General features: G+C 46.2%; 1 protein-coding gene across 2 annotated transcripts in view; it reads right to left on the bottom strand.

The window, feature by feature from the left end:
* The window catches only part of LOC110500325 (protein phosphatase 2, regulatory subunit B', beta), a 48,441-nt gene extending 40,190 nt beyond the window's left edge, over positions 1–8,251 (bottom strand). For both annotated transcript variants that reach the window (XM_021577633.2, XM_021577634.2), the window contains exon 1: positions 6,386–8,251. In XM_021577633.2, the coding sequence (XP_021433308.2) occupies positions 6,386–6,578 (193 nt within the window). In that variant the 5' untranslated portion in view covers positions 6,579–8,251. The remainder of the gene's footprint in view (positions 1–6,385) is intronic.
* Positions 8,252–23,455: the final 15,204 nt, after the last annotated feature.

Below are 23,455 nucleotides of genomic sequence, written 5' to 3'. Positions count from 1 at the left end.
TCCTAAAGGAATACAGCCAGTGTTAGTCCATCCAACAGTTGAAATGTGTATTCACCCGCAACTTGCATGTATAATGGCTGCCAGCATTAGAAACAGTGTGAGGAGACCACCTAAGTATTTTAAACTGGAACAACCATTTCAGTAACAGGTGCAAAAAAATTATTGGATTAGTTAGCATTTCTTGTATTTATCAAACAATAAATTACACAATGTACAGTACATGCAAAAATACATATTAAAAACAATTATTGTTGGCACTAATCTGTACCTTTGCTTAGCAGAAAAGCTACAAATTGACAATGTATTGAAGAAAGGTACATATTTGTACCCAACATAAGGCACAATGATGAATACACCTGTGCCAGGCTTATATTGAAGGCGTGGCTTAGTGGGTGTGTGGCTTTCAGTTAGTTATTTTTCGCCACCCATGAGTGGAAGTGTTGTGCCAGTTTAAAAAGTCTATAGTTAAGTTAGTTAAAGTTTGAGTATGTCTGCTGCCACTTCTGAAGTCTTCATACAGGCTTACATAAGAGCATTTCACACTAAAGGGCTGTAATGGATAACATAGTGACCTTAACACAACACTGCCATGAGGTATGGACTTTGTGGCATAATGGTTAAGGTTTTGACCTTATAGTTGCTGGATCCAGGTTCAAGTCCCAGTCAGGGATACCCTTGAACTTGCTACATTGGTGTCAGAAGTTGAATGACAGAGTGGTGTGTACATTTGAGGACTTGGTATAGAGAACAGGTATGTTTTTGTCACGTATAAGGAAAAAACGGTTTTGTCACTATGGTGATACCCTGAAAAGGCACACCTTTTCTAAAGTTACACTTTTGTACCTGTAGACTATATGTAAGAAATATACTATTTTGTCCCCTAAAAGTACACAATTGGCTCGTTTAAAGTACGATTGGCAAGGGTATAATATTGTGTGTGTGTGTGTGTGTGTGTGTGTGTGTGTGTGTGTGTGTGTGTGTGTGTGTGTGTGTGTGTGTGTGTGTGTGTGTGTGTGTGTGTGTGTGTGTGTGTGTGGTCACGAGAAACTATCTGGTGAATCTCAATTCAACGGCTCAGACACAAGAGGCATGTGGCAGGGTCTACAGTCAATCACGGACTACAGGAAGAAATCCAGCCCAGTCACGGACCAGGATGTCTTGCTCCCAGGCAGACTAAATAACTTTTTTGCCCGCTTTGAGGACAATACAGTGCCACTGACACGGCCTGCAACGAAAACATGCGGTCTCTCCTTCACTGCAGCCGAGGTGAGTAAGACATTTAAACGTGTTAACCCTCGCAAGGCTGCAGGCCCAGACGGCATCCCCAGCCGCGCCCTCAGAGCATGCGCAGACCAGCTGGCCGGTGTGTTTACGGACATATTCAATCAATCCCTATACCAGTCTGCTGTTCCCACATGCTTCAAGAGGGCCACCATTGTTCCTGTTCCCAAGAAAGCTAAGGTAACTGAGCTAAACGACTACCGCCCCGTAGCACTCACTTCCGTCATCATGAAGTGCTTTGAGAGACTAGTCAAGGACCATATCACCTCCACCCTACCTGACACCCTAGACCCACTCCAATTTGCTTACCGCCCAAATAGGTCCACAGACGATGCAATCTCAACCACACTGCACACTGCCCTAACCCATCTGGACAAGAGGAATACCTATGTGAGAATGCTGTTCATCGACTACAGCTCGGCATTCAACACCATAGTACCCTCCAAGCTCGTCATCAAGCTCGAGACCCTGGGTCTCGACCCCGCCCTGTGCAACTGGGTACTGGACTTCCTGACGGGCCGCCCCCAGGTGGTGAGGGTAGGCAACAACATCTCCTCCCCGCTGATCCTCAACACTGGGGCCCCACAAGGGTGCGTTCTGAGCCCTCTCCTGTACTCCCTGTTCACCCACGACTGCGTGGCCACGCACGCCTCCAACTCAATCATCAAGTTTGCGGACGACACAACAGTGGTAGGCTTGATTACCAACAACGACGAGACGGCCTACAGGGAGGAGGTGAGGGCCCTCGGAGTGTGGTGTCAGGAAAATAACCTCACACTCAACGTCAACAAAACTAAGGAGATGATTGTGGACTTCAGGAAACAGCAGAGGGAACACCCCCCTATCCACATCGATGGAACAGTAGTGGAGAGGGTAGCAAGTTTTAAGTTCCTCGGCATACACATCACAGACAAACTGAATTGGTCCACTCACACAGACAGCATCGTGAAGAAGGCGCAACAGCGCCTCTTCAACCTCAGGAGGCTGAAGAAATTCGGCTTGTCACCAAAAGCACTCACAAACTTCTACAGATGCACAATCGAGAGCATCCTGGCGGGCTGTATCACCGCCTGGTATGGCAACTGCACCGCCCTCAACCGTAAGGCTCTCCAGAGGGTAGTGAGGTCTGCACAACACATCACCGGGGGCAAACTACCTGCCCTCCAGGACACCTACACCACCCGATGTCACAGGAAGGCCATAAAGATCATCAAGGACATCAACCACCCGAGCCACTGCCTGTTCACCCCGCTATCATCCAGAAGGCGAGGTCAGTACAGGTGCATCAAAGCTGGGACCGAGAGACTGAAAAACAGCTTCTATCTCAAGGCCATCAGACTGTTAAACAGCCACCACTAACACTGAGTGGCTGCTGCCAACACACTGACACTGACTCAACTCCAGCCACTTTAATAATGGGAATTGATGGGAAATTATGTAAATATATCACTAGCCACTTTAAACAATGCTACCTTATATAATGTTACTTACCCTACATTATTCATCTCATATGCATACGTATATACTGTACTCTATATCATCGACTGTATCCTTATGTAATACATGTATCACTAGCCACTTTAAACTATGCCACTTTGTTTACATACTCATTTGTACATACTGTACTCGATACCATCTACTGTATCTTGCCTATGCTGCTCTGTACCATCACTCATTCATATATCCTTATGTACATATTCTTTATCCCCTTACACTGTGTACAAGACAGTAGTTTTGGAATTGTTAGTTAGATTACTTGTTATTACTGCATTGTCGGAACTAGAAGCACAAGCATTTCGCTACACTCGCATTAACATCTGCTAACCATGTGTATGTGACAAATAAAATTTGATTTGATTTGATTTGATTTATCTTAGGGAGCAAGGCAATGCTCTGCCAACGGCTTCAGCGCTCAGAGCTCACACACACAAAAACACTGACACACAGACAGAACCCCCTTATGCCTCTGGATTCTAACTGTGTGTCCTTCATCGTCTGCATATTCTATCACTTATCCAACTGTATTTTAATTGATAGTTGTATTCCAGTGTTTCCTAATCCTGGTTTTGGGGACCCGAAGGGGTGTCCATTTTTTTGTTTTGCCCAAGCACTAACACACCTGATTCCACTTATCAAAGGTTTGATGATGAGTTGATTAGTTGGAACAGGTGTGTAGCGCTACAGTAGGGCAAAAACTAAAATGTGAACCCTTTTGGGTTCCCAGGACCAGGACTAAAAAACACTGATGTATTTAATTTGATTGTAATTGATTCAGAATTTAATTGGATTCAGTAAAGAATCTGTATGAGTAATGTTATAATGTTCTAGAAACACGACCAGGCCTCTGTTATAGGTTCACTGGCTGCGTTTCAAATGGCACAGTATTTTCTATGTAGTGCACTACGATGGACCATAGGGCTCTGGTCAAAAGTAATGCACTACAAAGGGAATATATTGCCATTTGGGTCACAATAACTCTTGGGTCGAATTGACTCTTGATAAACAGATTCTCTGCCTCAACTTCCTAGTCAAATAAAGGTAAAATAATACATAATAAAACTAAAAAGGGGAGAAAAGGAGTGAAGAGGAGAGGAGAGGAGAGGAGAGGAGGGGAGAGGAGAGGAGAGGAGAGGAAAGGAGAGGAGAGGAGAGGAGAGGAGAGGAGAGGAGAGGAGAGGAGAGGAGAGGAGAGGAGAGGAGAGGAGAGGAGAGGAGAGGAGAGGGGGAAGTCTACCCTGTGGGTGAAAATGTGACCTTAGCATCGTTAGCGTGTTAGCTAAAGCGTGGAGACCCATGACCAGGGAGGCAAGCTGATGCTGTAGCCTGAAGGGAGGACATCAAAGCTGGGGATGAGTGCCAAGCTAACAGCCTGTTTGAGGGAGATGTGGAGGTCTGGAGGACAAATACTTATTTATTTTACTTTATTGTTGCATGTGTACTCACAAAGCTTCTCGGAGCAGAGGTGGTTATGTAGAATCAGGTCCCCTGTAATCTTATTCATTATGATCTAAAAGACAAAACTGTGCACTCCTACTCTGAGATACTTTATGAATACAATGATGATGTTCTTTTCCACACAGAAGACGATACAAAATTATTGCCTGATGATCTTCTTAACTTAATACCTTTCTGATTCTGATTTCAATCACTACAAATCATCTTTCCTTCAGATTGAAATACTGTCAAAAGTATTGTCAGACTGATCTGTAATAGACTGTCATATCCCCAATTAAAAAAGTAAACATTGGCCGTTTATTAAATTACTTCCTTTTACATGGTGGGGTTAGAAATAAATGTTGATAACAAAATTGAGTCATGGGCCAAAAAGGTTTGGGAACTCCTGCATTATGGGATGCTCTGTTCTAGATTCATCCACTTTGATAATGATTAGAAATTACTTGATTAGCCTACATCAAACATACACTACATGGCCCAAAGTATGTGGACACCTGCTCGTCGAACATCTCTTTCCAAAAATATGGGAATTAATATGGAGTTGGTCCCACCCTTTGCTGCTACAACAGCCTGTGCTTTTCTGGGAAGGCTTTCCACTAGATGTTGGAACATTTCTGCAGGGACTTGCTTCCATACAGTCACGAGCATTAGTGAGCTCTGGCACTGATGTTGGGCGATTAGGCCTGGCTCGCAGTCAGCATTCCAATTCATCCCAAATGTGTTCGATGGGGTTGAGGTCAGGGCTCTATGCAGGCAAGTCAAGTTCTTCCACACTGATCTCAACAAACCATTTCTGTATAGACCTCGCTTTGTACACGGGGGCATTGTCATGCTGAAACAGGAAAGGGCCTTCCCCAAACTGTTGCCACAAAGTTGGAAGCATAGTGTCGTCTAGAATGGCATTGTATGCTGTAGTATTAAGATTTTCCTTCATTGGAACTAAGGGGCCTGACCTGAACCATGAAAAACAGCCCCAGATTATTATTCCTCCTCCACCAAACTTTACAGTTGGCACTATGCATACGCCAAACACAGATTTGTCCATCGGACTGCCCGATGTTGAAGTGTGATTCATCATTCCAAAGAACGCATTTCTACTGTTCTAGAGTCCAATGGCGGCGAGCTTACACTACTCCAGACGACGCTTGGTATTGTGCATGGTGACCTTAGGATTGTGTGCAAGAAGCTCCCGACTAACATTTATTGTGCTGATGTTGCTTCCAGAGACAATTTGGAACTCAGTAGTGAATGTTGCAACCAAGGACAGACAAATTTTAAGCACTACGCACTTCAGCGGTCCCGTTTTGTGAGCTTGTGTGGCCTACCACTTCACGGCTGGGCCGTTGTTGCGCCTAGACGTTTCCACTTCACAATAACAGCAATTACAGTTGACCAGGGCAGCTCTAGCAGGGCAGAAATTTGACAAACTGACTTGTAGGAAAGGTGGCATCCTATGACAGTGCCATGTTGAAAGTCACTGAGCTCTTCAGTACGGGCCATTCTACTACCAATGTTTGACTGTGGAGATTGCATGGCTGTTAACTCGATTTTGTACACCTGTCAGCAACGAGTGTAGCTGATATAGCCAAATCCACTAATTTGAAGGGGTGTCCACATACTTTTGGCCATGTAGTGTAATTGTATATACGGTCTATTAGCCTACATATAGTACGTCCTAATGGACTATACCATGCACGTTGATAGGCTTATGATTTTAAATGACTAAATCAAATCAATAAATGTTGTTGATGTACTGTAGTGCACTGCTTATTCCATATGTATTGCACTACTTTGACATCATATTCCCTATGTAGTGCACTACATTTCATCAATAGTCCTATTACATAGAATACAGCCTAGGCTGTAGGCCTATTCCTGAAAAAAAAGATAGAATCGAATTGATGGAGATGTAGGACAGCCTTTGGGCCCTGGTCAAAAGTACACTATTGAGGAAATAGGCTGCAACCTAAATCATATTACAGGCCATACTACATAGAATAGACCTTGATAAGCAGGTACTGGACACATCTTTGAGCAAAGGCAGGCCTACTATAAACATAGAATACACATTGATAGGACATAAAGTAGTAGCGTACTACAATAAGTCTACTACATAGAATAGATATTGAGGAGAAAGCAGAGGACCCACCTTTGAGCAGCGGCAGTGGCGTTAGCTCGACCTGGGAGCTCTGATAGCGGAACTGGGACGAGGAGTGGGAGCGCCTCTGCCGGGCTCTACGCATCGAGCGCCGGGGAAACCCATCCACCTTCTCCGCTGACGGTACCGAGAACCCGGTGGTCGGAGAGGACGGGCTGGTCGGGGGCAGTTTAGTTGTCTCCATCGCTGCTGTGTTGTATTGGCGAGCTGTCCGGTGTGTATGTCACGTTTGTGTGTCTGTGTCTGGATGCGCCGATGAGATGCTAGTGAAGGAGAGGCGTATAGGATTGAGATAGGGTGAACAGTTTTTAATCCTTAAAAGAGCTAATACGTTAACAAATTAATAAAAAATGATAATCTGGGAATGGAACAGAGGGATGGGGAGGATTAGAGGAGGGGGGATAGAGGGGGGAGGAAGGGATATAGATGGAGAGGTGCAGTCCACAGAGGGACGGATGGTGTGTGTGTTGCTTGTGACTGCCTGCCTGCCTGCTGCCTAACGTCTCAATACAGCAGAGGGAGGAAAAAACGGTTGCTTCACTCGTTTTTAAATTAACCGAAACATATTTTTATGCAAAGACAAACGCATAGATCTAACGGGTAGGCCTAATTGTCCATGTATCTATCGATAGAGATAGGAAGAAACGCATGGGTTGTTAAGACTACTACTAAGTCATCAGCCTAAATGTGGTATTTATGTATATATTTCTGTCATGAATAGAGCCCATAGCCTATAGATCCTTAGATAAAGCACATCACACCGATAAAGCAGGTTATAGGGATCATTCTGAAAATGTCAACATTAATCCATAAAATCAGTTGTTTGATTGGTCCTTTCTCATCGATGATAAGTAATTCATTAATTGATTCGTTTATAAAGGCTCATATCATAAAACCATTGATCCGAGTCCTTCTCATCACTGTTCTCCGGTTCCGTTAACGGTTCCGTTATTCGGTAACCTGCCTGGCGTTGCCGTTAGACGGATCTGCGATCCGCGCAGGGCGGGGATGGAGATGTGGAGCTTGAACGTGTTGACATGTGCGGTTCTTCAGCGCGGCCGCTGCAACACCGAATCCCCGGTCTCCTTTATAGCTAACCGCTAAAAACACCACAAAAACCTCCGCTGTGCTGGTTGCTCACAGATGGTTTAGGTATATATAGACCTATGTTCCCATTGTTGTCTGCCTGTCGCGTTTCCTCTCTCCTTGGTTCGGCTAGGAAAGGGATGGCTTGTTCTCTCTCTCCGTCCTCCCTGTCCTCGTCTCGGTTTCGGCTGCGCTTACGTGGTGCAAGGAGAGACACACTGCGGCTGACGCTCTTCTCGCCACAGCGAATTATTTAATTATTTCAGATATATTTATGTACCCCAGTCTTTACGCCATGGACGGGCGGTGGAGCGTTTGGTTTGGGCTAATCTATGGATGCGTTATGACGCCGAGGGCGAACACTCCCTCTTTCACTCCCCATCTTTAAATAAAAAAGAACATAGTTTATCCCTTTTATCCGACCTCCTGTCCTATCCTTCTGTTTCTTTAGCTAGGCTTCGTCCACCGATTGTTCACCACTGTCTCTATGTGACTGTGCCATTCTCTCCTCCCTCTGTCTTCCTCCTTCACCCCTTTCTTTCCTCCCCTCTGTGCGTGTCTACATTAGTTTGAGGCTGATAGTGTCTACAGACGAGGTAAACCATTGTTCATCCCTTCCTTCTTCAGCTCCTCCGTTTATTCTAACCCAGTTTCTCACTCTCAATTGCGCAACCGGTCACTGCATGCGTTCTAGTGCCTGGTGTCTGCACGCGCAATGTTTATGATGTAATCATCTGTATTAACCCAGTTAGTAAGCCTAGCCGTTATGGTTTATTATCACTGTTCCACGTCTCTCCAGTGGTGTCGTAATGCTGTCTCTCTCTCCAACCTGGTCTCAGAGCATTTCATATTATTCTGGGTTTGCATACAGTGTCTCACTCCATTTATGTTAAATTTGGTATTGTAGGCCTATGTATTCATCATTTGTCGATTGCCATCACCCATTTCGTATTAAATGTTACGAATTACAGTTACGAATTCTTATATGTTATGCATTTTCTAAACATACAATACATAACGAATTGCAAAATGTACAATATAATAACAATTTGAAAAAGTAGGTGGCTAACGTTAGCTTGGTTAGGGGTTGAGGGTAAGGGTTAAGGTTAGGGTTAAGTTTAGGAGTTAGGTTAAAGGGTTAAGGTTAGGGTTAGGCTAAGGGTTAGTTAAAAGGGTTAAGGTTAGGGGAAGGGTTAGCTAACATGCTAATTAGTTGAAAATTAGCTAAAAATAAGTAAGTAGTTGAAAAGTTGCTAATTAGCTACAATGCTAAAGTTGTCGATGACGAGATTCAAACTCGCAACATTTGAGTTTTTGCCTTATTAATTGACCATTTATCTCATGTAACAATACCAAACATAACATGCAAAATGGAGTCTCTCGGATTGAGGTACAGAATAATACGAAATGCTCTGAGACCAGGTTGCTCTCTCTCTCTCTTTCACTGGCCCCTCCTTCTCCTTTCCTCGCCTCCTCTCTCTTGTTGTCACCTCTCCTTGCACACGTGAGCAGGTAGCAGTTTGGTAAACAGGAGATGGTGCTGATGTCGAGCACAGTGGTCACGAGATGGGTATGTTCACGGGATTGTAATCAATGCCTTCGGAAAGTATTCACAACTTGACTTTTTCCACATTTTGTTACGTTACAGCCTCATTCTAAAATGGATTAAATAAATCAAAATCCTCAGCAATCTACACACAATACCCCATATTGGCAGACTGAAAACAGGGTTGAGACATTTTTGCAAATGTATTAAAAATAAACAGAAATACCTTATTTACATAAGTAATCAGACCCATTGCTATGAGACTCGAAATTGAGCTCAGGTGCATCCTGTTTCCATTGATCATCCTTGAGATGTTTCTACAACTTGGAGTCCACCTGTGGTAAATTCAATTGATTGGACATGATTTGAAAAGGCACACGCCTGTCTATATAAGGTTCCACAGTTGACAGTGCATGTCAGAGCAAAAATGAAGCCATGAGGTCGAAGGAATTGTCCATAGAACTCTGAGACAGGATTGTGTCGAGGCACAGATCTGGGGAAGGGTACCAAAAAATGTCTGCAGTATTGAAAGTCACCAAGAACACAGTGGCCTCCATCATTCTTAAATGGAAGAAGTTTGGAACAACCAAGACTCTTCCTAGAGCTGGCCACCCGGCCAAACTGAGTAATCGGGGGAGAAGGGCCTTCGTCAAGGAGGTGACCAAAAACCCAATGGTCACTCTGACAGAGCTCCAGAGTTCCTCTGTGGAGATGGGAGAACCTTCCAGAAGGTCAACCATCTCTGCAGCACTCCACCAAACAGGCCTTTATGGCAGTGGCCAGACAAAGCCACTCCTCAGTAAAAGCCAGATGACAGCCAGCTTGGATTTTTCCAAGAGGCACCTAGGACTCTCAGACCATGAGAAACAAGATTCCCTGGTCTGATGAAACCAAGATTGAACTCTTTGGCCTGAATGCCAAGCGTCAGGTCTGGAGGACACCTGGCACCATCCCTACGGAGAAGCATGGTTGTGGCAGCATCATGTGTGGAAGTTTTTACTGGGGCGAAGGAATCACATTCAAACAGGACAACGACCCTAAGCACACAGCCAAGACAACGCAGGAGTGGCTTCGGGACAAGTCTCTGAATGTCCTTGAGTGGCCCAACCAGAGCCAGGACTTGAACCCAATCAAACATCTCTGGAGAGACCAGAAAATAACTGTGCAGCAACGCTCCCCATCCAAACTGACCGAGCTTGAGAGGATCTTCAGAGAGGAATGGGAGAAACTCCCAAATACAGGTGTGCCAAGCTTGCAGTGCCATACCCAAGAAGACTTCGAGGCTGTAATCCCTGCTAAAGGTGCTCCAACAAAGTACTAAGTAAAGGGTCTGAATACTTATGTTAATGTGTTAAAGTATTTTATTTTTAGTAAATTAGCAATAATTTTTAAAAACCTGTTTTGTGTTGTCATTATGGGGTATTGTGTGCATATTGATGGATATTTCTTTTAATGCATTTTAGGATAAGGCTGTAACAAAACAAAATGTGGAAAAAGTCAAGGGGTCTGAATACTTTCCAAATGCACAAAGGCAACTGTGGTGCCAGTATAATGCTGTAAATTTACAGGGAAATACCTACAGTAATAGACAATTATTTTACAGTACTAAGCAGCCTTGCAGGTTGTCTTTAGAACACAGCTCCCTGAAATGTAATATTGCAAGAAAAACAATACGTGTACAAATATATGTATTCAAATTCATAACATGAATGGCACTTTAACCACAAAGAACAACATTTGAAAAGAGCGACATTACAACTCCAGAATGTAGGGGTGAGAAAGAGAGAGAGAAACAGAGACACAGTGATAAGAACATTGACAAATACTGGCCAATAATGTACTTCACCATACACAAACCAAGACATCAGAATAGGTCATTCTTGAAAATACAGGATTATGTAAGAAAAGAAAACAAATCTAAACAGATCAATGAAAAATAGGAAAACAGTTGAACAGGGAGAAATGTTTGCAAAAAAAACTAACAAGAACTGCTTGCCTGCCTGTCTTTGAGAGAGAAACGATAAAGAGATTGAGAGAGAAAGTGGCTGAGAGAAGGATGGATAGAGAGGAGTGAGCAGGGCTTGACTGGAGCCAGAGAAGCATGCCAACACAGGCTCCGGGATGGTGCAAGCTCTCCTTAATTATGACAATTTCCAGAGGACGTCCTCCAACTTATGCTTTCAGTACTAGATTCATTCTCTGATCCTTTGATTGGGTGGATTGCTGCAAGAGCTCTGATAAGGTACAGCTAGCTAGCACTGCAGTGCATAAAATGTGGTGAGTAGTTGACTCAGAGAGAGAAAGACAATAGTTGAACAGTTTTGAACAAATTCATTTCTTCCAAAATGAAGGAGAAGCAAGAGAGAGAGAGAGATTTCATCATTTTTTAACAGTTTCACTTACTTAGCTAGCAAATGCAGCTAGATAGTTTAGCCTACTCAAAAACCCTGCTCAAACAGTGGAATGCTATGTTAGCTAGCTCGCTATGACTATCTAACACAACACTGGAACAACACAACCCAAGTCAAGGTAAGCTTTGGTTTTACAATTTCTTTGCCTGTCATGTACTGTCATGTTGTGTCTTGTCTCTGTCCTTTCCCTTCACCCTGTCTCCCTCTGCTGGTCGTTGTTAGGTTACCTTTTCTCCCCCTCTTTCCCCCAGCTGTGCCTTGTCTCCTCCTAACCACCTCGTCACCCCTTTTCCCACCTGTTCCCTTTTTCCCTCTGATTAGGTCCCTATATCTCTCTCTGTTTCTGCTCCTGTCCTTGTCGGATTCTTGTTTGTTGTGTTTCATGCCTGAACCAGACTGTCGTCATGTTTGCTGTAACCTTGTCTTGTCCTGTCGGAATCTGCTGGTCCGTCTGAGCCTACTTATGTTTGGTAATTAAAGAAGCTCTGTTTAAGTTAATTCGCTTTTGGGTCCTCATTCACGCACCGTAACAGAAGAATCCGACCAAGAATGGACCCAGCGACTTCGGATCCTCTCCACTCAGCCGTCGGGATCCAGGGAGCGATGCTAGGCAGACACGATCAGGAATTGTCTACTGCTCGACATGCCGTTGAGACCCTGGCCACCCAAGTCTCCAACCTCACAGAACAGGTTCACCATCTCCGCCTCGATCCACCGGCCACTTCCAGGGCTTTCGAATCTCCGGAGCCCAGAATCAATAACCCGCCGTGTTACTCTGGGGAGCCCACTGAATGCCGCTCGTTCCTCACCCAGTGTGATATTGTGTTTTCTCTCCAGCCCTACACTTTCTCCAGGAGCACTGCTCGTGTCGCCTACGTCATATCTCTCCTTATTGGACGGGCTCGTGAGTGGGGCACGGCAATCTGGGAGGCAAGGGCTGAGTGTACTAACCAGTATCAGGACTTTAAGGAGGAGATGATACGGGTTTTTGATCGATCTGTTTTTGGGGAGGAGGCTTCCAGGGCCCTGTCTTCCCTATGTCAAGGTAATCGATCCATAACAGACTACTCTATTGAGTTTCGCACTCTTGCTGCCTCCAGTGGCTGGAACGAGCCGGCTTTGCTCGCTCGTTTTCTGGAGGGTCTCCGCGCAGAGGTAAAGGATGAGATTCTCTCCCGGGAGGTTCCTTCCAGCGTGGATTCCTTGATTGAACTCGCTATTCGCATTGAGCGACGGGTTGATCTTCGTCACCGAGCTCGTGGAAAGGAGCTCGCGTTCTCCGTTGCCCCCCTCTCCGCATCACTACCATCTTCCTCTGCCGGCTCGGGTGCTGAGCCCATGCAGCTGGGAGGTATCCGCATCTCGACTAAGGAGAGGGAACGGAGAATCACCAACCGCCTCTGTCTCTATTGCGGTTCCGCTGGTCATTTTGTCACTTCATGTCCAGTAAAAGGCCAGAGCTCATCAGTAAGCGGAGGGCTACTGGTGAGCGCTACTACTCCTGTCTCTCCTTCAAGATCCTGCACTACCTTGTCGGTCCATCTACGCTGGACCGGTTCGTCAGCTTCCTGCAGTGCCTTAATAGACTCTGGGGCGGAGGGCTGTTTTATGGACGAGACCTGGGCTCGGGAACATGACATTCCTCTCAGACAGTTAAAGGAGCCCACGGCCTTGTTCGCCCTGGATGGTAGTCCTCTCCCCAGGATTCAGCGTGAGACGCTACCTTTAACCCTCACTGTTTCTGGTAATCATAGTGAAACCATTTATTTTTTAATTTTTCGTTCACCTTTTACACCTGTTGTTTTGGGCCATCCCTGGCTAGTTTGTCATAATCCTTCCATTAATTGGTCTAGTAATTCTATCCTCTCCTGGAACGTCTCTTGTCATGTGAAATGTTTAATGTCTGCTATCCCTCCTGTTTCCTCTGTCTCTTCTTCACAGGAGGAGCCTGGTGATTTGACAGGGGTGCCGGAGGAATATCACGATCTGCGCACGGTGTTCAGTCGGTCCAGGGCCACCTCTCTTCCTCCACACCGGTCGTATGATTGTAGTATTGATCTCCTTCCGGGAACCACCCCCCCCCCCGGGGTAGACTATACTCTCTGTCGGCTCCCGAACGTAAGGCTCTCGAAGATTATTTGTCTGTAGCTCTTGACGCCGGTACCATAGTCCCCTCCTCCTCTCCCGCCGGAGCGGGGTTTTTTTTTGTCAAGAAGAAGGACGGGTCTCTGCGCCCCTGCATAGATTATCGAGGGCTGAATGACATAACAGTGAAGAATCGTTATCCGCTTCCTCTTATGTCTTCAGCCTTCGAGATCCTGCAGGGAGCCAGGTTTTTCACTAAGTTGGACCTTCGTAACGCTTACCATCTCGTGCGCATCAGGGAGGGGGACGAGTGGAAGACGGCGTTTAACACTCCGTTAGGGCACTTTGAATACCGGGTTCTTCCTTTCGGCCTCGCTAACGCTCCAGCTGTCTTTCAGGCATTAGTCAATGATGTCCTGAGAGACATGCTGAACATCTTTGTTTTCATTTACCTTGACGATATCCTGATTTTTTCACCGTCACTCCAGATTCATGTTCAGCACGTTCGACGTGTCCTCCAGCGCCTTTTAGAGAATTGTCTTTTTGTGAAGGCTGAGAAGTGCACTTTTCATGCCTCCTCCGTCACATTTCTCGGTTCTGTTATTTCCGCTGAAGGCATTAAGATGGATCCCGCTAAGGTCCAAGCTGTCATTGATTGGCCCGTCCCTAAGTCACGCGTCGAGCTGCAGCGCTTTCTCGGCTTCGCGAACTTCTATCGTCGTTTCATCCGTAATTTCGGTCAGGTGGCAGCTCCTCTCACAGCCCTTACTTCTGTCAAGACGTGCTTTAAGTGGTCCGTTTCCGCCCAGGGAGCTTTTGATCTCCTCAAGAATCGTTTTACATCCACTCCTATCCTTGTTACACCTGACGTCTCTAGACAGTTCGTTGTCGAGGTTGACGCGTCAGAGGTGGGCGTGGGAGCCATTCTTTCTCAGCGCTCCCTCTCTGACGACAAGGTCCACCCATGCGCGTATTTTTCTCATCGCCTGTCGCCGTCGGAACGTAACTATGATGTGGGTAACCGCGAACTGCTCGCCATCCGGTTAGCCCTAGGCGAATGGCGACAGTGGTTGGAGGGGGCGACCGTTCCTTTTGTCGTTTGGACTGACCATAGGAACCTTGAGTACATCCGTTCTGCCAAACGACTTAATGCGCGTCAGGCGCGTTGGGCGCTGTTTTTCGCTCGTTTCGAGTTCGTGATTTCTTATCGTCCGGGCTCTAAGAACACCAAGCCTGATGCTTTGTCTCGTCTCTTCAGTTCTTCAGTAGCCTCCACTGACCCCGAGGGGATTCTCCCTGAGGGGCGTGTTGTCGGGTTGACTGTCTGGGGAATTGAGAGGCAGGTAAAGCAAGCGCTCACTCACACTCCGTCGCCGCGCGCTTGTCCTAGGAACCTTCTTTTCGTTCCCGTTCCTACTCGTCTGGCCGTTCTTCAGTGGGCTCACTCTGCCAAGTTAGCCGGCCACCCTGGCGTTCGGGGTACGCTTGATTCCATTCGCCAGCGTTTTTGGTGGCCCACCCGGGAGCATGACACGCGTCGTTTCGTGGCTGCTTGTTCGGTCTGCGCGCAGACTAAGTCCGGTAACTCTCTTCCTGCCGGCCGTCTCAGGCCGCTTCCTATTCCCTCTCGACCGTGGTCTCACATCGCCTTAGATTTTGTCACCGGACTGCCTTCGTCAGCGGGGAAGACTGTTATTCTTACGGTTGTCGATAGGTTCTCTAAGGCGGCTCATTTCATTCCCCTTGCTAAGCTTCCTTCTGCTAAAGAGACGGCACAAATCATCATCGAGAATGTTTTCAGAATTCATGGCCTTCCGTCAGACGTCGTTTCGGACAGAGGTCCGCAATTCACGTCTCAATTTTGGAGGGAGTTTTGCCGTTTGATTGGGGCTTCCGTCAGTCTCTCTTCCGGCTTTCACCCCCAGTCTAACGGTCAAGCAGAACGGGCCAATCAGACTATTGGTCGCATCTTACGCAGTCTTTCTTTTCGCAACCCTGCGTCTTGGTCAGAACAGCTCCCCTGGGCAGAATACGCCCACAACTCGCTTCCTTCGTCTGCGACCGGGCTATCTCCTTTTCAGAGTAGCCTCGGGTACCAGCCTCCGCTGTTCTCATCTCAGTTCGCCGAGTCCAGCGTCCCCTCCGCTCAGGCTTTTGTCCAACGTTGCGAGCGCACCTGGAAGAGGGTCAGGTCTGCACTTTGCCGTTATAGGACGCAGACTGTGAGGGCTGCTAATAAGCGTAGAACTAAGAGTCCTAGATATTGTCGCGGTCAGAGAGTTTGGCTCTCCACTCAGAACCTTCCCCTTAAGACGGCTTCTCGCAAGTTGACCCCGCGGTTCATTGGTCCGTTCCGTATTTCTCGGGTCATTAATCCTGTCGCAGTTCGACTTCTTCTTCCGCGATACCTTCGTCGCGTCCACCCGGTCTTCCATGTCTCCTGCATCAAGCCCGTCCTTCGCGCCCCCTCGTGCGCCCCCCCCCCCATCCTTGTCGAGGGCGCACCCATCTACAGGGTCCGTAGAATTTTGGACATGCGTCCTCGGGGCCGTGGTCACCAGTACCTCGTAGATTGGGAGGGGTACGGTCCTGAGGAGAGGAGTTGGGTTCCCTCTCGGGACGTGCTGGACCGTGCGCTGATCGAGGATTTCCTCCGTTGCCGCCAGGTTTCCTCCTCGAGTGCGCCAGGAGGCGCTCGGTGAGTGGGGGGGTACTGTCATGTACTGTCATGTTGTGTCTTGTCTCTGTCCTTTCCCTTCACCCTGTCTCCCTCTGCTGGTCGTTGTTAGGTTACCTTTTCTCCCCCTCTTTCCCCCAGCTGTGCCTTGTCTCCTCCTAACCACCTCGTCACCCCTTTTCCCACCTGTTCCCTTTTTCCCTCTGATTAGGTCCCTATATCTCTCTCTGTTTCTGCTCCTGTCCTTGTCGGATTCTTGTTTGTTGTGTTTCATGCCTGAACCAGACTGTCGTCATGTTTGCTGTAACCTTGTCTTGTCCTGTCGGAATCTGCTGGTCCGTCTGAGCCTACTTATGTTTGGTAATTAAAGAAGCTCTGTTTAAGTTAATTCGCTTTTGGGTCCTCATTCACGCACCGTAACATTGCCACCGGGGCCCGCTGGAGTAAGTGCTAAACTGCTTACTGACTGTTCGCTGTAACGTTACTGCATGATTGTAGCAGGTTTACTAATGCGTTAGTTTGTGCTAATATGGTGACAACGATGTGTGCTGTGTGTAGCAGTTATGATGTGGTTTGGCTTGGAAAGATTTTTTCGCCTGGTCACATACAACTGATGTGTTGTACATTGACGTCTACAAACAACTAAGGGAAAGATGAGAGGAGGAGAGCACATAGATGCAAGAAGGAATACAACGTGGCTGTTATGAAAGTGAACTGTGTTTACGCATGATTGAAAAACATTGAAACGGAACAAAACGGGGATAAACATACCTGGACTGATGATTACACCCTATATCAGTTAGATGCAAGTAAGTGTGTGCAAGGCAGTATTGAATGTGTCACTGTCTGTCACCTCAATTTTCCCTCGACCTGCGCGCACCTACGCTGTAAACTTTCATTCATAGGCTAGGTTGTAACAACCTCATGATAGGTATAGGGAAATTAGAGTATCATGTAATAGCCAAAATCCATTGCTGTTACAATGAACTGGCTGAATGGAATATGAATGACATCTGATATGCTGTAATCGAAATAAGGCCATGTTCATGAGAAAAAAAAATTGTCCTCCCTCATCTTAAACGGCACTGACCGCCACTGCAATATATACAAAAGTATGTGGATGCCTCTTCAAATTAGCCACACCCGTTGCTGACAAGTTTATGAAATTGAGCACACAGCCTCCATAGACAAACATTGGCAGTAGAATGATCTTACTGTAGAGCTCAGTGACTTTGAACTTGGCACCATCATAGGATGCCACTTTTCCAGTTCGTCAAATTGCTGCCCTGCTAAAGCTGCTTTGGTCAACTGTAAGTGCTGTTATTGTGAAGTGGAAAAGTCTAAGAACAACAACGGCTAAGCCGCGAAGTGGTAGGCCACACAAGCTCACAGAACGGGACTGCCGAGTGCTGAAGCGAGCAGCTCGTAAAAATCGTCTGTCCTCGGTTGCAACACTCACTACCGAGTTCCAAACTGCCTCTGGAAGCAACATCAACTCAAGAACTGTTCGTTCGTCGGGAGCTAATAACTGTTCGTTCGTCGGGAGCTACATGAAATGGGTTTCCATGGACGAGCAGCTGCACTGCCCGATTGCATAGTGCCTTCTGTAAAGTTTGGTGGAGGAGGAATAATGGTCTGGGGCTGTTTTTCATGGTTTGGGCTGCGCCCTTAGATCCAGTGAAAGGAAAAATCTTAACACTACAGATTTCACATCCTAAAGATTGATTCTATACATCGTTTGATATGTTTCTACGGACTGTATCGGAACTTTTTGACATTTCGTCTGCTCCTAGTGAACGCGCTTCGTGAGGTTGGATTTGTTTACAAAACGCGCTAACAAAAGTAGATATTTGGACATAAATGATGGACAATATCAAACAAAACAAACATTTATTGTGGAACTGGGATTCCTGGGAGTGCATTCTGATGAAGATCATCAAAGGTAAGTGAATATTTATAATGTTATTTCTGACTTCTGTTGACTACACAACATGGCGGATATTTCTTTGGCTGGTTTGGTCTCTGAGCGCCGTACTCAGATTATTGCATGGTTTGCTTTTTCCGTAAAGCTTTTTTGAAATCTGATACAGCGGTTGCATTAAAGAGAAGTGTATCTGAAGTTCCATGCATAACACTTGTATTTTCATCAACATTTATTATGAGAATTTCTATAAATTGATGTGGCTCTCTGCAAAATCACCAGATGTTTTTAGAACTACTGAACATAATGCGCCAATGTATAACTGAGATTTTCTTATATAAATATGAACTTTATCAAACAAAACATACATGTATTGTGTAACATGAAGTCCTATGAGTTTCATCTGATGAAGATCATCAAAGGTTAGTGATTCCTTCTATCTCTATTTCTGATTTTTCTGACTCCTCTCTTTGGCTGGAAAAATGGCTGTGTTTTTCTGTGACTTGGCTCTGACGTAACATAATCGCAGTAAAGCCTTTTTGAAATCGGACACTGTGGTGGGATTAACAAGAAGTGTATCTTTAAAATGGTGTGAAATACTTCTATGTTTGAGGAATTTTAATTATGGGATTTCTGTTGTTTTGAAATTGCCGTCCTGTACTTTCACTGGCTGTTGTCATATCGATCCCGTTAGCGGGATCTCAGCCCTAAGAAGTTTTGAGCATGACACTGCATGACACAAAGCAAGGTCCATACAGAAATGATTTTTTCGAGATCTGTGTGGAAGAACTTGACTGGCCTGCACAGAGCCCTGACCTCAACCCCATCGAACACCTTTGAGATTAATTGGAACCCTGACTGCGAGCCAGGTCTAATCGCCCAACATCAATGCCTGGCCTCACTTATGCTCTTGTGGCTGAATGGAAGCATTGGGTAGGGGTTGGTCACGTGGGAAGCTGAAGCAACAGTGGTGAGAGTGCAGAGGGGGAGAGCCTGGACACAGAGGGTCCAGGGGTAGTCATGGGGGAAATAGATGACGTGGAGACGGGTAGGAGCAGGCAGAAGGGGGTGGTAAGGGGTATAGAGCACGGCCGGAGGGGGCAAAGAAGTTGGTGTTGCTCGAAGGTAGCTGTGTAGTGCTGAATGCTCCAGGGTCTGTAGCACCTAGAGAGAGCGTAGAGTGTGGGTGGGAGAGAGAGAAATTAGAGAAATCATTGCTATTATTATCAATACTAATACTTTCTCTCTCACACACACACCAATTGCACTGTTTGAGAAACTCATTTTCAAAAGTAATTGTAAAAAGAAAGAAGACAAAGAGAAAGTGGTTTGAAGAGAGAGAAAGTGAAAGTTGGTGAGTGCATGAACTAACGGGTCCTATAAATGTGTGTGTCATAACTAAAGTTGGTTCCCTATGTTGTGTAATACTTTTGACCAGAGCCCTTTGGTGAATAAAGTGCCATTTGGGAAGCAGCCCAAGAGAAACGGTTGTTTCAAACTGAGAGACCTGTCCAAGCTCTTTGGAATTTGACCTATGGGGAGGGAGAGAGGGGAAGGGAGAGAGGAAAGGAGGAGAGGAAGAGGGAGGAGATTTGAAGGGAGGGAGAGACAGAGGAGAGGGGTAGGAGGAGGAGAGTTTCTCTTCAGAGTAGGTCTTTCCCAGAAAGCAGGTTGACGTTTATTGTCATGAGTCTTGTCCTGGAGGCATAACTGGGCAATTTGCCATTAGATAGGCCAGCTGCAAAGTCAAAATTAAAATCAGATTTTTTGACTTTGTGGCTGTGCCAGCTGGTGAACACTCTGCAGAGCTGCCTCAAAATACTCTCCTGTAACCCGCCTCACCCAATGTGGTGTGGATCTTCTAAAATATTTTTATTTACCTTGGAACCGGAATCCCCCAACAGAAGCTAGCCAGCTCACTAGCTACTAGCTAGTAGTCAGCTAACCACTGCTAGCGGTGATCAGCTAACCTTTAGCTCGGAAAGCTCTTGCCAGTTTGCACAATGCGACTCAAACCAGAGCATACCGGACCTATTTTCTCTCCATATCCCCGGATTCCAACTGCAAGCTCTGAACCTTTTCACCTGGATCATCGCAGCTAGCTAGCTGCAATCCGAGTGACTACTCCTGGCTAACGTCTGTCCTGAAGCAAGCACCAATTAGCCTGGAGCTAGCTCATGCTAGGCCCATTCTCCCGGATAGCTGAAGAGGCCTATCAGCCACTCCTGGGCTACAACACTCAGACCCCTTTAGCCTTACCCTTATCCTACTACTCCTCTGTTCATCTGGTGATGTAGAGGTTAACCCAGGCCCTGCAGTGCCTAGCTCCACTCCTACTCCCCAGGTGCTCTCATTTGTTGACTTCTGTAACCGTAAAAGCCCTGGTTTCATGCATGTTAACTTTAGAAGCCTCCTCCCTAAGTTTGTTTTATTCACTGCTTTAGCACACTCTGCCAACACGGATGTCCTAGCCGTGTCTGAATCCTGGCTTAGGAAGACCACCAAAAAACGTGAAATTTCCATCCCTAACTATAACATTTTCTGACAAGATAGAACTGCCAAAGGGGGCGGTGTTGCAATCTACTGCAAAGATAGCCTGCAGAGTTCTGTCCTACTATCCAGGTCTGTACCCAAACAATTTGAACTTCTACTTTTAAAAATCCACCTCTCTAAAAACAAGTCTCTCACCGTTGCCGCCTGCTATAGACCACCCTCTGCCCCCAGCTGTGCTCTGGACACCATATGTGAACTGATTGCCCCCGATCTATCTTCAGAGCTCGTGCTGCTAGGCGACCTAAACTGGAACATGCTTAACACCCCAGCCATCCTACAATCTAAACTTGATGCCCTCAATCTCACACAAATTATCAATGAACCTACCAGGTACCTCCCCAAAGCCTTAAACACGGGCACCCTCATAGATATCATCCTAACCAACTTCCCCTCTAAATACACCTCTGCTGTCTTCAACCAAGATCTCAGCGATCACTGCCTCATTGCCTGCATCCGTAATGGGTCAGCGGTCAAATGACCTCCACTCATCACTGTCAAACGCTCCCTGAAACACTTCTGCGAGCAGGCCTTTCTAATCGACCTGGCCGGGGTATCCTGGAAGGATATTGATCTCATCCCGTCAGTAGAGGATGCCTGGATATTTTAAAAAAATGCCTTCCTAACCATCTTAAATAAACATGCCCCATTCAAGAAATGTAGAACCAGGAACAGATATAGCCCTTGGTTCTCCCCAGACCTGACTGCCCTTAACCAACACAAAAACATCCTATGGCGTTCTGCATTAGCATCGAACAGCCCCCGTGATATGCAGCTGTTCAGGGAAGCTAGAAACCATTATACACAGGCAGTTAGAAAAGCCAAGGCTAGATTTTTCAAGCAGAAATTTGCTTCCTGCAACACTAACTCAAAAAAAATCTGGGACACTGTAAAGTCCATGGAGAATAAGAACACCTCCTCCCAGCTGCCCACTGCACTGAAGATAGGAAACACTGTCACCACTGATAAATCCACCATAATTGAGAATTTCAATAAGCATTTTTCTACGGCTGGCCATGCTTTCCACCTGGCTACTCCTATCCCGGTCAGCAGCACTGCACCCCCAACAGCAACTCGCCCAAGCCTTCCCCATTTCTCCTTCTCCCAAATCCATTCAGCTGATGTTCTGAAAGAGCTGCAAAATCTGGACCCCTACAAATCAGCCGGGCTAGACAATCTGCACCCTTTCTTTCTAAAATTATCTGCCGAAATTGTTGCCACCCCTATTACTAGCCTGTTCAACCTCTCTTTCGTGTCGTCTAAGATTCCCAAAGATTGGAAAGCAGCTGCGGTCATCCCCCTCTTCAAAGTGGGGGACACTCTTGACCCAAACTGCTACAGACCTATATCTATCCTACCATGCCTTTCTAAGGTCTTCGAAAGCCAAGTCAACAAACAGATTACCAACCATTTCGAATCTCACCATACCTTCTCTGCTATGCAATCTGGTTTCAGAGCTGGTCATGGGTGCACCTCAGCCACGCTCAAGGTCCTAAACGATATCTTAACCGCCATCGATAAGAAACATTACTGTGCAGCCGTATTCATTGTTCTGGCCAAGGCTTTCGACTCTGTCAATCACCACATCCTCATCGGCAGACTCGACAGGCTTGGTTTCTCAAATGATTGCCTCGCCTGGTTCACCAACTACTTCTCTGATAGAGTTCAGTGTGTCAAATCGGAGGGTCTGCTGTCCGGACCTCTGGCAGTCTCTATGGGGGTGCCACAGGGTTCAATTCTTGGACCGACTCTCTTCTCTGTATACATCAATGAGGTCACTCTTGCTGCTGGTGAGTCTCTGATCCACCTCTACGCAGACGACACCATTCTGTATACTTCCGGCCCTTCCTTGGACACTGTGTTAACAACCCTCCAGGCAAGCTTCAATGCCATACAACTCTCCTTCCGTGGCCTCCAATTGCTCTTAAATACAAGTCAAACTAAATGCATGCTCTTCAACCGATCGCTACCTGCACCTACCCACCTGTCCAACATCACTAATCTGGACGGCTCTGACTTAGAATACGTGGACAACTACAAATACTTAGGTGTCTGGTTAGACTGTAAACTCTCCTTCCAGACCCATATCAAACATCTCCAATCCAAAGTTAAATCTAGAATTGGCTTCCTATTTCGCAACAAAGCATCCTTCACTCATGCTGCCAAACATACCCTTGTAAAACTGACCATCCTACCAATCCTCGACTTTGGTGATGTCATTTACAAAATAGCCTCCAATACCCTACTCAACGAATTGGATGCAGTCTATCACAGTGCAATCCGTTTTGTCACCAAAGCCCCATATACTACCCACCATTGCGACCTGTACGCTCTCGTTGGCTGGCCCTCGCTTCATACTCGTCGCCAAACCCACTGGCTCCATGTCATCTACAAGACCCTGCTAGGTAAAGTCCCCCCTTATCTCAGCTCGCTGGTCACCATAGCATCTCCCACCTGTAGCACACGCTCCAGCAGGTATATCTCTCTCGTCACCCCCAAAACCAATTCTTTCTTTGGCCGCCTTTCCTTCCAGTTCTCTGCTGCCAATGACTGGAACGAACTACAAAAATCTCTGAAACTGGAAACACTTATCTCCCTCACTAGCTTTAAGCACCAACTGTCAGAGCAGCTCATAGATTACTGCACCTGTACATAGCCCACCTATAATTTAGCCCAAACAACTACCTCTTTCCCAACTGTATTTTATTTATTTATTTATTTTGCTCCTTTGCACCCCATTATTTTTATTTCTACTTTGCACATTCTTCCATTGCAAAACTACCAT

The sequence above is a fragment of the Oncorhynchus mykiss genome, chromosome 21, assembly GCF_013265735.2.
Source record: "Oncorhynchus mykiss isolate Arlee chromosome 21, USDA_OmykA_1.1, whole genome shotgun sequence".
Lineage (NCBI taxonomy): Eukaryota > Metazoa > Chordata > Actinopteri > Salmoniformes > Salmonidae > Oncorhynchus > Oncorhynchus mykiss.
Note: the sequence above shows the minus strand (reverse complement) of the source record. Positions and strands in the feature narration are given on the sequence as shown.